Source organism: Daktulosphaira vitifoliae, unplaced genomic scaffold (assembly GCF_025091365.1).
Source record: "Daktulosphaira vitifoliae isolate Bord-2020 unplaced genomic scaffold, ASM2509136v1 Scaffold_1, whole genome shotgun sequence".
In the NCBI taxonomy this organism is placed as follows: Eukaryota; Metazoa; Arthropoda; class Insecta; order Hemiptera; family Phylloxeridae; genus Daktulosphaira; species Daktulosphaira vitifoliae.
In genome coordinates, this window is record NW_026099572.1 from 957,671 (window position 1) to 973,074 (window position 15,404).

The window sequence follows — 15,404 nt, forward strand, 5'->3', positions numbered from 1 at the left end:
ACGTGTAATACAAATAGGATAATAACAAATTAATATCATAGGAACTTAAATTAATCAAAAAAATTTATGAAACAGTAAATTATTGGAAAACAGTTTTTACCGCATACAGAGATTTTATCTCTATTCTGAGTAATACTCATTTAAATTAAATATTAATAACAGTGTTTAATTTAATCAAACATTCCAATAAATATAAAGTAATATTCCATCACTGTTTAACATTTAGAAGAATTATTTATAATTTTAATAATAAGGTAAAATGATTAAATAAAACGATAACACAATGGGGTCGCAGCACAGTGTTAACGTGGCATAGTTGTGACAAGTATAGACGATATCTGACAGTGATTATTATAAAAATATTTTAATTGTGAATAAAATCTTTTCTATGATGTTAAGTGAATAAAGCGTTTCCAAAAAAAAATTACGTAACATTATTTATCAATACAATTCGACATTCCTAATTGCAGAATAGGTATGATATTATTATTATTATAAATTGATAATTTTTTCCCGTTACTATTTTTACAAATTAACATTTATTTCAAAAGTGTTTTTATAAAAATCTATAAAATTCCATCTTTTTTCAATGATCTATTTGTTCCAAGTCTTATTTGATCCATTGAACTTTTGTTTCAATGTTCATTGGAACAAAAGTTACCCACCCATGTATATCAATGAAAACATAAAGGTTTCCAAAGACGTTTTAATATAGAAATTTGTAGTGCAGCCAAATATGGTGAGGAGAAGTAGTCCATTAGGGTATCAATATTTTATTGGTGATGTACTAATATAAAGATAAAATTTATTGGTGAGATTACAAAATACTCGATACTACCAACAACAAATGGTACCGATATGTTACATTCAAATTTGATAATTATCAATGTTTTTCTTTAATCTTTTACATTTTTTAAAGTTTATATTTAGTATTGGTTCATATAATCATTTTTAAAAATATGATCACCAAACGTTTGCTTTAGGAAATGGGCGTCACTACTCCAAAAAGAGTCGGTTAGATCATCTAATATCTTCTAATTTCAATAAAAGTATTCTTAACCGTAAGGTAATTCATAATTTGTATTTCAATTAGGGTTTTTTAATATTAAGTTTACTTAATATAAAGATCCAAGGATATTTAAAATAAATGGTGTAAAAAAATGATAAGAGGGTGTTTACAAATGATGAGGATACAAAAAAAGAGATGAAAAAAGTAAAAAAAATTTGAAAAATTACTGAATGTGGAGTAGACAAGAGATGCTGTAATAGTTATATCGTGGAATTAAGGACTCATAGATTTAATGGGAGGCTGTGAAATTGAATAAAAAGAAAAAAGCAGTAGAGCTTGATAAAGTGTCGCCAGTAGAAGTGTGGAAAATGTCAGGGGATCTATGCATAAGTTGGTTGAAAAAACTTTTTAAGAAAATTAAAATAGAGAAGGTATATGGCAGATTGTGGAGAAAAATTTTAAAGAGATAAGGAGTTAAATAATGTAAATTTATGTAATAGAAGATATTTATTAAAGTACTTGTAATAATATGAAAAGTGTGTGAAAAACAGAATTTCAGAGTTAAGGTAGGTATACACCTAGCTTCTGCTTTATGCCCTTATCTATTTTCTATAGTAATGGATGAAATTATGATGATATACAGAGTGATCAATTAAGGATAAGATAATAATTTTCATAGAAACTACTGAATATTTTCAACTTTTATATAAGAAAATATAGTTTGATTCATAAAACTCTACAATAATATGTAGTTGAGTCATTTTTTTTTTAACATTTAACAAAAGAAACATTAACATTAATTTTCTTTAATGAGACCCCAATTATTAGTAGAATAATATGATATAAAGAAAAATGTCAAACAAATTTTTTCTAATAATTTTTTTTATTCAATCCAACCCAACCGTTTTAAATTTTTTTTAAAGATTCAGATTTAAAATAGAAATTTATCATTAATATAATTTTCATAGTACTGGAGATATGAATAATTTGTTTTAGTGGCTTATAAATTATCATTGTTATTTATTTTTGTTCTAGTAAATAATAGATATGATAATAAGAAAAACCTGTTTATGCAACATCACTTTATGATTATTGATTTTTGTTTATGATTATTGACTTTATGATATTTATGATTTATGCAATCATGAAGTAATGGCTACTGCAGTATGCTAAACAACAAATTATCAATAAAATATTGATCAAAATTAAAAAAAAAGATATTATAAAAACAAAAATATTTGAAATTTATTTTTCTATCACATTTTTTTACTAAAAATTAATGTTCTTATTAAAGAAAATTGAAATTGAAATCATTAACCCAGAAAGGATGGAAAAAAATTATTTAACTACATAATATTGTAGAGTTTTTTAAATTAAACAATATATTTTTTTATCTAAACTGAAAATGTTCAATAGTTTCTGAGAAAAAAGAGTTTCTTATCCTTAATCTATCAACCTGTAGAGTTAATAGGAGAATAGGGCGGAAGTTAACTAATGGCTTAACATGTGAGGGAACATTAGTTCTTAAGGGAAATAAATTAAGGTTTGGTAAAAGTAAAATGGAATATATAGAATATGAGTTTGATAAAAGAGAACATGAGAGACATAGCTATGGTGAGACCATGGCCCCAATGGCATTCCGTTGACCCTAATAATTATATTGAGTAAAAGAATGTTCGCTTTACTTAAAATTATTGTTTTGTATAATTCCTAGTTTTATTTAAAGATTACTAATATCTGTAGCATGTTATTGTTTTTCTAATAAGTCTGAAATGTCAAATGAACTTAAAAACCATAGTTTTTAAAGAATTGTTAAAGGTTAAGTTATGTTAACATGAATTCAAGACTAAGTGAACCAAACATTTATTTTGTAAAACTATCATTTTTATTTAGTGGACAACATATATTTAATTTGGTATACATTTTTGAGATTATATATATATATATATATATATTTATTTTCAGTTTTTATTAATGAGTATTACAGTATTATTTTTTAATTATTATTGTTTTTATATAGGTACTATAATTAATTTTTATTTTCAATTTTTTTGTAATGAACTCTTTTATTATAACCACTTATTAAGTTATTATTTAACTTATATTAGGTTAAACATGTCGGAAGGAAGATTTCCATCATATCACCATTTACCTCCTGCAGCCCCTGCACCTCAAAAACATCATTTATCAACAACTGCTTCACCTTCTCTACCTCACCCACTTACATTCCAACCACCACCAATATCACATCAACTATCATCATGGTTAGCTAAACAAGGTAAACTATTATAGTTTCATACATTTTAATAAAAAAAATACCTAATAAATTGTTTTAGCTTCAATGCAAAGCTGAGAAGGTATTAGTTTTACTATGATGTGTTTTTTTTTGTCTGTTATTACTTTTTTTCAGCATTCACCAAACCGATTTCTTTCAACGATACGTCAAAAGATCACATATTGTATCTAATCGAAGACATTACCCTCAAAAATTGAATAAATTTCCCTTGTTCCCCGTAAATGGGGGAAATCTCCAAAAAATTTAAAAATCGCTAAATTTTTCAATTTTTTTCACTTAAAACAGCCATAACTTTTTTAAAAATGACCAAATATTTTTTTTTTTTTTATAGATGCAAGTTGTCTTTACTTATCATTTGGTATTTTTTTTTTCTATATCTTACCTGCTCATTGGGGAGGATTTAAAATGACATTTTTTCATAAAAAATTAACTTTTGAAAGTGTTATGGAATCTCTGACACTTTTATATATATCTTAAATTAAAGATAATGTAATATATTATAATATAATGAAAATAGTTACCAAATGCTATTTTGTGTGTGAAAATGTTCAATTTTATTTTTACATTTTTAACTTTATAATGCTTTAACATTGAAATAGTTGAAAAATAATTGAAAAGTGTATGGATCAACACAATTTTTNGTTGAAAAATAATTGAAAAGTGTATGGATCAACACAATTTTTTTATGAGAAATAATATTTATATCCGTCTTTCATTCAACATACTTTTTTTTTTAAAATAACACCAATTCCTTTATAATATTTATATTATATAAATATATATTTATTCATATATTACACTTATAAATTATAAAACTTGTAATCAGTATATAAATAAAAAAAAACGGTAGCACAGTGGGGTCGAGGCACAGTGTGGACGAGGCATAGATGGGACAAGTATAGATGATATCTGACAGTGATTAAAATCACTATCATAAGAAACGCTTCGATGCAAATCTGTAGATAGTGTTTCCTTTAGAGAAATTGGTGAAATATTTTAAAAGCAACATGAACTCTTATTTCTTTAATTATATCCTGATTAGTAGTTCTTTGATTTTAAAATATAATATATGAATAAATACTAATTATAGTTTTTAAATTTAGTATGAAATTGTGAGGCCAGCTATGATGTATGGTTAATAGTGTTGGGCGGTTGATAAGAAAGTAGAGCAGAGAATAAGTGTAGCAGAGATGAGAATGCTTAGTTGGATGAGTGGAGTGACTAGAGAAGATAGGATAAGGAACGAGCATATAAGAGGAAGTATAGGTGTTGCGTCAATCGTGGATAAGATGACAGAAAATAGACTTAGATTGTTTAGTCATGGTATGAGGAAAGAAGAATCGAAAGCTGTAAGAACAGTTATAGAAATGAATGTTGAAGGAAGAAGAGATAGAGGAAGACCAAAAAAGAGATGGAGGGATGCTATTGAATGCGATTTGAGGACAGCTGATGTGAGCGTAGAAGATGTGGGAGATCGTGTCAAGTGGAATCTTAGGATAAGGGTGCCCGACCCCAAGTAGTTGGGATTAAGGCAAAGAAAAAGAAAAATATTACCAGATATTCCGGTGGCAATTGACATAATATGATTGTTATTTCGGAATGTACAATTTAGCGTTTAGTTGGGTTTAAATAATATAGCGTCAAATCAATTACCTACTCTATCGGTTGTATCTCAATATACACTACACTTTAATGATACAATAAATAAATAAACTCACACATACACACATATGCATTTATAACATTGTGTCTAATGTAAGTATAACATGATAAAAAGTAACCGTAAAATGAAAAAAATGGAATATAAATTTTATTACTCATATTAAATGTAATGTAACTCGAAAAATATTTGTTTAAATGAAAAAATATAAGATTATATTTTTATTTATAATTGTCTTTTAAACAACTTTTGTGCGAAACTTTTTTTTGTAAGTTAAATATTTTTTTTTGAGAAAATTAAGAAAGCTCATATTTTTGAACTTTTGCGAGGATTTAAAAAAAAAGCTCAATTCCAATCTTGAGGACTATTAGTATGTCATTATACATATTTTAATTCAACTTTTAAAAAAACAAAATTTTTTCCGCAATTTTTCCTTTGTTGACTGGCCTAGATGTCAATTTTAAACTTGTAATTGAGCTAAAAGTTATGGTAATATATTCAATTTATTTTACTATAAACTTTCATAAATCTTTATCAAAAATTTTTCATCAACTTTAAAGAACCAAAAAAATAGGTTAAAATTGAAAATTTGGACTGATTATTTTTAACATATTAAAAATCAAATCAGTAATAATTTGAAAACAAATTTTTTTTTCTTTTAATTATTATTTTATATATATAATTAGTAATAATATAAAAAATTAGAAGTGATAGAAATAGTCTACTTGCAGATTTGAAAACAACGCGAAAAGTTGATTTAGAAAAGTATATTTTTGCTTCTGATGAAAGTTCCTTGTAGTCCAGTGCATTTTTTTATAGTAACAAACAGTTTTTATTGAAAATTATTGTATCAAGCCCTTTAAATTTTTATACACGTAAAAGTAAAGCAAAATATAACTTCTTTATTATTTTTATAATTTCTCCGTTTAAATTACAATATTAAATATCAATTTCATACTAAATTTAATAATTATAATTAGTATATATTCAAATATTATATTTTAAAATCAAAGAACTACTAATCATGATATAATTAAAGAAATAAGAGTTGATGTTGCTTTTGGAATAATCCACCAATTGCCTAATTAAAACAAAAAAAAAAAAAGTTTGTTGGGAATTTTTTCTGCTATTCTGCAAAATTACTCCTTCGTTGACTAGAATGAATCATTAAATAGAAAATTTTATGAGAATTAAAACAATGTTATTTTTAAGATTAATATGCAGTCAGAAAGTTTTATAATTATTATTTATTGTAAATTTATCAGAAAAACTCATTATTTTTTGCATTTTTATCGTAATAGAACACTTAAATAGAAATCATAGTAATCATTTCTAAGTAATTTTTGATATTTAAAAAGATTCTACTATTGAAATATCCAGAACTGAATTAATTTTAATGATTTACTTTAACTAAAAAAAAAAAAGTTAATATTTTGAATCCCTCTTGTGGGCAGGTAAAGGGTTAGATTTATAAAAAAAACCAAATGATAGATAAAGACATGCATCTAAATAAAAAAAAATATACTGATTTGGTCATTTTTGATAAAGTTATAACAATTAACAAAGTTATAAGTTTTATACACTGGACTACAAGGAACTTCCATCAGAAACAAAAATATACTATTCTAAATCAACTTTTCGCGATGTTTTAAAATGTGCAATTAGACTTTTTCTATAACTTCTAAGTTTTAATATTATTAAAAAATAGTTTTTACATATAAAAAAAAATAATTAAGAACAAAAAAAATTGTTTTAAATTAATACTGATTTGATATAATATTTAATATTAATTTGATTATTAATAAGTTAAAAATAAGGAAAATGACATATTTAACCAATTTTGTTAATCGTTTAAAGTTGATTGTTGTAAATGTTTATAAAAAAAAAAAAAAATTTATTTTACCATAACTTTTAGCTCAATTGGTAAGTTTGACATTGACATAATTAAATAGAAAATTTTATGACAATTAAAAAAATTGTATCGTTAAGATCAATATGCAGTCAGAAAGTTTTATAATTACTATTTATTGTAAATTTATCAGAAAAGCTCAATATTTTTTTGCATTTTTATGGTAATAGATAACTTAAATAGAAGTAATAGTAATAATTTCCTAGGAACTTTTGTTGTTTGTTGAAAAGATTCTATAATTGAAATATTGAGAACTTAATTAATTTTAATGATTTACTTTAACTAAATGTACCAATCAAAACAAAGTTGTTAAAAAGATTTACTCAATTGAGTTTATTATAAAATTTGATTATATTTGTAAAAATCAATTGTTAATTCAGGAGAAAAAACAATCATTTTTTTTAGAAATGATTTATATAGCAACACGTTAGAAAAAAATTTGAATATTATAGTCTAATAGTAGCACACACAAACAGAGTAATAAAATTATTAAATTACAAAGTAAAATGATTTAATTTTGTAGTTGAAACCTATCATATCAAACTTCATTCGTTAATAAATATTTTGAAAACATTAGAAATTAATGATTTTAATTGTCTTTATGGAGACGATGTAATAACTAACTGTTTAATTGATAAATTAGAATTTTTTTTTCAATTTTTGAGAGTAATATCTTCAACTAGATACGAATTGTAGTAATTTGACGTATTGTTGAAAAAAGTAGGTCAAGTTAGAGCAGAGAAAATAAATGATAGTCACAAAAAAATATCTTCTCGGCTTTGCATCGAAGCGAAAACTTAAAATATAGTAAAATAATTTTAATACGAATAAGAAATTTCTTCTTGCAAGGGGCGACTAAAGTGATGGGATCCTTGATCTTTATTGAAGTTATTGAATCTAAATGTGATAAAAATCAAACGAGTTAAAATTTATACTAACTTAAAAAGAATTAAGAAAAAATGCAAAAAATTCATTGCCATATGCGGGTTGGAACCTCGTACCCCAAGCGTGTAAAACATAAATTTTACCAACTCGGCAACCGTACGTTGCTTCCGGCGGTTGAAAAATTGGCTATTTAAGCTAGTTCAAATTTCAAAGTTATTTTTCTCGACTTAAAAGAAACAAACATATTTAAATAAGTTTAACTATCTATACTATATCAATTTTAATTTATATAATATTTATGAAAATCTGTACTCCCCTTGTCAGGTATTTTAAAATAAAATAAAATACAAAACCCAGAATTTTAACACAAAAATAGCATATTTTTGCATACGGTAGTCATTTTTACCATGAAGACAAATCCAGAGGTCAAATTTTTTTTTTTCACATTAAAGTATATTACATAAGCTTTAATTTAAGATATATTTAAAAGTGTCAGTATTTCCGGAATACTTTCAAAAATTAAATTGAAAATATCGTAGTAACAATACGCATGTTTAAAGTTTTGACCCCCCTTGTTAAAGGGGTATGATCCGATTTACAAAAAAAGCGTGCCAGATGAAAGGGGTATATAAATATTTATTATAAAAAAATAATAATATTGATCCATACATTTTTCCAAAAGTTATATAAAATATAAATTAAATAATATAACATATAAAATCGAGATTTTTTTCACGGAAATCGTACGTTTTTCTTTAACTTTGATGTCCGTTTTCACCACGAAGACAAGTCCAGAGGTCAAATTTTTTTTTTTCAAATTAAAGTATATTACATAAGCTTTAATTTAAGATATATATAAAAGTGTCAGTATTTCCGGAATACTTTCAAAAATTAAATTGAAAATATCTTAGTAACAATACGCATGTTTAAAGTTTTGACCCCCCTTGTTAAAGGGGTATGATCCGATTTACAAAAAAAGCGTGCCAGATGAAAGGGGTATATAAATATTTATTATAAAAAAATAATAATATTGATCCATACATTTTTCCAAAAGTTATATAAAATATAAATTAAATAATATAACATATAAAATCGAGATTTTTTTCACGGAAATCGTACGTTTTTCTTTAACTTTGATGTCCGTTTTCACCACGAAGACAAGTCCAGAGGTCAAATTTTTTTTTTTCAAATTAAAGTATATTACATAAGCTTTAATTTAAGATATATATAAAAGTGTCAGTCTTTCCGGAACATTTTCAAAAGTTAAGTTGAAAAAGTTCTACTTTCTATACGCATTTTAAAAGGTTTGCACCCCCCCTGTATAAAGGGAAATGGTCCGATTTTAAAAAAAAGTATGTCGAATGAAAGAAGTATATATAAAGTATTTATCATTAAAGAATAAAGTTGATTCATGCATTTTTTAAAAAGTTATAGCAACATAATGTTAAAAAATGTAAAATATAATATCAAGAATTTTTTCACAAAAATAGCATATTTTTGCATACGGTAGTCATTTTCACCATGAAGACAAATCCAGAGGTCAAATTTTTTTTTTTCAAATTAAAGTATATTACATAAGCTTTAATTTAAGATATATATAAAAGTGTCAGTATTTCCGGAATACTTTCAAAAATTAAATTGAAAATATCTTAGTAACAATACGCATGTTTAAAGTTTTGACCCCCCTTGTTAAAGGGGTATGATCCGATTTACAAAAAAAGCGTGCCAGATGAAAGGGGTATATAAATATTTATTATAAAAAAATAATAATATTGATCCATACATTTTTCCAAAAGTTATATAAAATATAAATTAAATAATATAACATATAAAATCGAGATTTTTTTCACGGAAATCGTACGTTTTTCTTTAACTTTGATGTCCGTTTTCACCACGAAGACAAGTCCAGAGGTCAAATTTTTTTTTTTCAAATTAAAGTATATTACATAAGCTTTAATTTAAGATATATATAAAAGTGTCAGTCTTTCCGGAACATTTTCAAAAGTTAAGTTGAAAAAGTTCTACTTTCTATACGCATTTTAAAAGGTTTGCACCCCCCCTGTATAAAGGGAAATGGTCCGATTTTAAAAAAAAGTATGTCGAATGAAAGAAGTATATATAAAGTATTTATCATTAAAGAATAAAGTTGATTCATGCATTTTTTAAAAAGTTATAGCAACATAATGTTAAAAAATGTAAAATATAATATCAAGAATTTTTTCACAAAAATAGCATATTTTTGCATACGGTAGTCATTTTCACCATGAAGACAAGTCCAGAGGTCAAATTTTTTTTTTTCAAATTAAAGTATATTACATTAGCTTTAATTTAAGGTATATATAAAATTGTCAGTCTTTCCGGAACATTTTCAAAAGTTAAGTTGAAAAAGTTAATTTTTTGTAAAAAAGTTACCATTTTGAAACCCCATCCTTTGGGCTGTTAAAGGGTTAAATGTTCACAAAAATATATAAAATGATAGGTAATTATCTAAGGTATCTATAAAAAAAAAAATTATATTGATTCGGTCATTTTTAAAAAAGTTATGGCAATTTTAAGTAAAAAAAAATGAAAAAATATCGAAAATTAGCGATTTTTAAATTTGTAATTTTTTGGGGGATTTCCCCCGTTTACGAGGAACGAGGGATTTTTTTTCAATTTTTGAGGGTAATGTCTTCAACTAGATACGATTTGTGATCTTTTGACATATTTTTCATCAAAATCGGTTCAGTGAGAGCTGAGATTGAGCGTATACAGACACAAAAAAAAAAAAACACATCATAGTAAAATTAATACCTTCTCAGCTTCGCATCGAAGCTAAAAAAGTGGGGATCAGGTAGCTTTTGGAATAATCCACTAATTTTTTTTAATTAAACACTACAGATTTGCATCAAAGTGATTTTTTATGATAGTGATTTTAATCACTGTCAGATATCATTATTCTTGACCCAACTATGTCATATCCGCACTGTGCTAAGTTTTTTAGTTATATTAAAGTTTTTTCTTGTAGATATGGCTGCTTACAGAAATACTCCATATACTTCAATTCATAATGTAGGTTCCCTTCAAATGCATAAACCTCAACACACACCTATTATTGATCGTTGGATGGATGCAAGAACTAATATGCCTCCACCATCTAGAACTGGGCCGCCATCTCCTAGTCCAGCTCATGCAGCAAATTTAACATCCAGTTTTTCATTACCTCAGTCAGTTCAGCTTGATCTTACTAAACATAAAAAAGAACCGCAGCAAGTATCAATTGATTTATCATCTCATAAACCAGAGAATATTTCATTGCCTAAAACAAAAGAACAAATTAATGGTCTAGTTACTTTATCTAAATTGGATGATAAACCTAGTGTCATTGCACATAATCCTCTTGCTAAGATTAAATCTGAAAGATGTGACAATGACACTCCATTAGTACTGAAATCTGATAATTCTATTTTACAAAATAAAGTTAAAATTAATGATGGTAAAAAAGATAATAAACAAAAAGTTGTAAAGTGTTTTAAAACTATTGAAAAAAGTCCTAATAAATTAGAAATCACAGATACTAATCATGTCGAAAAAATGTTGGAAAATATTTTTCAAACAAATGAAACAGAAAAAACATCTGCTATTAAGATAGCAACATCAAGCAAATCTCCATCACCATCAACAATGAGAGCAGAATCTGTTGAAAAAATTTTAAAATCTCCATCCCCTGGTCCAAAAAGTGACCACATGAAACAAGAAGATTTATCTGAAAAATCTTCAAAAATTCATGATAAACAATCTCAATTTTTGGAAGTTGAAAATAAATTAGAAGAACTATTTGGTGGTGTCGATGAATGTACTAACATAAATTACAGTTTGTTAACTAAAGAAGAGAAATCAAAGCCACTTACAACAAATTCTAATAAAAGATCGTATTCTAAAAATAAGAAACCGATAAAAAAATTAAAGAAAGTTCAACAAGTCCAAGAAAAAACTAAAGCTAATGACATGTTGAAAAAAAATAAAGGTCCTTTAATCAGGATAAATGGAAATATTGATAATCCTACGAGTTTTGTTGTAGTTAATCGGAGTATTCCAGAAGATGAAGACTCATTAGATGGCCGTAACATAAACATTAGAAAAAATTATTGTAAGTTTTTTTTATTTATTCAAGAAAAATTTTAGTGTTTATTTGGAGAATTACATTTGAATTTTTAGGATTTCATTAAATTACTAAAGAATCTATTATAAATAAAAAATCCTTACTTATTTTTAGTATTTTTCAGTAAGAACATATTCAAGTTTATTTTTTTTTATGATACTCTTAATTTTAGTATTTTATTATAGATTAATTTACTTATAATTCTAACTGGAAATGTCAAATTTACAATAGAGTAATATTTATAACAATAACTTTTTATTTATAAATCTCAACAGCTAAGATTGTTGGACAACAATAATAAGTATAATGCATATATACTGTTATGACAAATCTAATAACTTTCAAAAGATTTTTTCAAATTTAAAAGTTATTAGATTTTTTAAAACATTGTGAACTATGAGGTATAGTTATTTACAATAATTTATACTACTAATATAAGTTACATACATATTTCAATAGATTAAATGTTAGAAAATAATCCAATTAAGAAAATGTATTTGGTGGATAACNTTAAATGTTAGAAAATAATCCAATTAAGAAAATGTATTTGGTGGATAACAATTCTTGAATCAGTATTTCAGAAGTTGTTAATATTTTAAAATTTAGTCTGGAAGTAAGTTACAGTTTATATTATTTTTATTGTTATGCATTTCTTTGCTACTTCCACTCTAAAAATATTCATTATTAAACTACTGGTTCAAAATTTGTTATAGACTAGTCATTTTATTTATTAATAATTTTCTATTATATGAGCCAGTGACACATGTAAGTTGCCATTTAAAAAAAATAAGCTTGTATCTCTTTGTAAGATATAAGAAATAGTCCTAAAAAGTATTTAATTACATAAATTGAGAAAAAAATATTACTTTAATAAGCTGAAAAAACTCTCTAAATTATTATTTTTAAAAAATCTTAGTAATAAATAATAAATTAATCACATTGTATTTTTTTTATATTTTGAAAATATTAATAATTCAAAATTGTTATCTGGGTACTTATCAAATATTGAATAATTATTAAATTTAGATTGTTAACAATAAGATAAGATCAACTAACAAATTAATGATAAGAGTTTAAAATCAGTTTAAGACAAACTAAAATCATCTCTTATTTTTATAAAATTTTCCTAAAAAATTTTCAAAATTTTGGGGAGATGCCCTTTTAAACTTTCTAGCTACGCCACTGCTTATGACACTTAATTATTTAGTTATTCAATAAATTTTAGAGAAAAATTCAGTAATATTTTGCAAATTACGATTAATCATTTGTTTATTGAGGAATCTAACTACTTTAAAAATAATGACTATTTAAAATAAAATAGTAATCACCCATTAATGTATTGTATTATAATATGGTATAATTATTTAACTAAAATTGTTATCTATACTTCATAATATCTCATTAACTAAGTATAAATATTATTTCAGTGTACAAGTCTAGTATTACAAATGGAGAAGAAAAACCAGATGTTGATAAATTAGAAAGTAATGGATGGCAATGTGTCTTTTGTTCAAGAGGACCACATGTTAGAGATATAGGTTATGACCCAGTAGGTGATTTATTTGGTCCTTATTATGTTAGCCTGCCAAAGCATGCAATTAAAAAGAATGATAATGCAAAACGAAAGGTACTAATATTTTATTACATTATGAACATTTGACTCTAAAAGTAAAATTAATTATTAAAATCATGTTAAGAAAACCAAATCCAATATAAGTAATAGTGACACTTCAGAAGTATTTATTGAAATATGGAGTCATGAAAACTGTTTAGTTTGGGCTTCTGGTGTTTATATGATTGGTACAAAATTGTTTGGTTTGGAAGATTGTGTAAAAGCAGCAAAAAACACTGTAAGTTCATTAAAAAAAAAAAAAAAAAGAAGGCATGAAATTTTTAAAAATGAGTTATGTACATAAAAATTAAGTAGTAAATAAATGTCTGTAACATGTAACGTAATTAAGTGTTGATAAGGGGGAAACATCCCCTCAAAAAAAATTACATGGAAAAGAAATATTATTTCTGTTAGATGGGTTAGTTAAAAATTTTCATTGTATATTCCCCAGAATAAATCCCTACTTATAATTAGGGATTTATTCTATATACCTGATAAATTTGTATAAATTATTGCATGTGCAATTTAAACATAATTTTTTTTTTCATTTATTAAATTATTATATTGTGATTAAACTTTAAATTGTTTTCTTAAAAAATTTTTAAAACATGACAACATTTTATTTCCATCCACTCGCCAAATTTAAAAAATATTTTGAAGTAATTGCTCATCATTTTATAGGCTTGTGTTTTTTGTGGAATTAATGGAGCAAGTATAGGATGTACTGCTCGTCATTGTAAATCAAGCATTCACTACAGTTGCGCTCTACAGCTTGGCTGGTTGTTAGATAATCAATCTTTTCTTACAACTTGCAATCTTCACAGAGTATGTTTATAACATATTACCAAATCATAAGGTCTTTTTTTTAGTTAAAACAAATTTTTAAAATTTTACATATTTTTGTTACTTAGGATTTGCCTGAAGGAACTTGTCACCACTAATAAATTAAACAATTTATAATATCAGAAATGAATGTGTGTTTATTATTGTTCATAAATCTGTAGGTTTACAACTTTCTATAACGAATAACAATGTTATCAGAAAACTTTAAACATTTTATTTACATAAATAGTATGTAAGAGTTTTAATAATATATTATGTATGTTAGCTATAAGTTAATAAACATTCTATTTTGTAAAAAAAAGAAAAATTTTAATTTATGGAATATTCTAATTATTTAGATTTAGTTTGAAATATTATAATTTTGATGTCGGTCATCTGAAAAAAAGTGTGTATGTATATATATATAAAATTGTATTATTAAATGTATTGTATCTATAAATGTATTACAGATATTAAATTGTGTTTTTAATAATATATTTTCTTATATGTGGACAACATTCATTTTCACCCTAAAAAAATTAACTCAAGGTACACTGTTGCTGGACAGTGTTTTATTGTGAAACTTTTTAAGGGGTAGAAATGTTTGTAAAGTTATGACATAAAAGTAAAAACTAAAAATATGGTTTAAAAAAACATGCTTTTAAAGCACATCGAACTTAAAAGTTAAAAATAATTTTTAAAATAAGCTTAAAACAATAATGAACGATAAATACTAGTATTATTGTGATAAAAGCGCCGGGCGCTCAATATACGAAAAATATGACACAAAGCACCCACCCTTTTATTAACACGCTTATATTAGTTTCACCTGTATGTATGTATGTATGTATGTATGCATGTTTGTAACTCTCCAAACGCCACGCGTTATCGCATATTCCGTCGTCTAGACTAGACTGTCATAACGCATTCACCCCTCCCCACGCCTCGCTCACCACACGACGGCACACTATTCCTATAAAAATTTATTTTTAGTTATCGTACCCGTACACGCGTGCTTGTCATCAATATTATATATATATAAACAAATTTTTATTTTGACTGACCAATAC

At 25.0% G+C, this 15,404-nt stretch overlaps 1 protein-coding gene across 4 annotated transcripts; it reads left to right on the forward strand.

Moving 5' to 3' along the window:
* Positions 1 to 753: 753 nt before the first annotated feature.
* Positions 754 to 14,607, forward strand: LOC126895884 (uncharacterized). Of its 4 annotated transcripts, XM_050668186.1 has the most exons (8): positions 754 to 850; positions 984 to 1,066; positions 3,118 to 3,287; positions 10,767 to 11,888; positions 13,328 to 13,527; positions 13,598 to 13,750; positions 14,194 to 14,337; positions 14,424 to 14,607. In XM_050668186.1, exons 3-8 carry the CDS (start codon positions 3,125 to 3,127, stop codon positions 14,451 to 14,453), a joined length of 1,812 nt encoding a protein of 603 aa, XP_050524143.1. In that variant the 5' UTR covers positions 754 to 850; positions 984 to 1,066; positions 3,118 to 3,124; the 3' UTR covers positions 14,454 to 14,607. The 4 variants fall into 4 exon arrangements, with proteins under 4 accessions (XP_050524143.1, XP_050524142.1, XP_050524144.1 ...); XM_050668185.1 differs by having other exon boundaries at positions 818 to 1,066; XM_050668187.1 differs by having other exon boundaries at positions 818 to 1,014.
* Positions 14,608 to 15,404: the final 797 nt, after the last annotated feature.

Excerpts from the sequence above, each read along its gene's own strand:
- LOC126895884 (XM_050668186.1), top strand. The coding sequence starts at position 3,125 with ATGTCGGAAGGAAGATTTCCATCATATCACCATTTACCTCCTGCAGCC. Across the intron at positions 13,528-13,597 it reads ATGATAATGCAAAACGAAAG|AAAACCAAATCCAATATAAG; the intron begins GTACTAATATTT and ends AATCATGTTAAG. Across the intron at positions 14,338-14,423 it reads CAACTTGCAATCTTCACAGA|GATTTGCCTGAAGGAACTTG; the intron begins GTATGTTTATAA and ends TTTGTTACTTAG.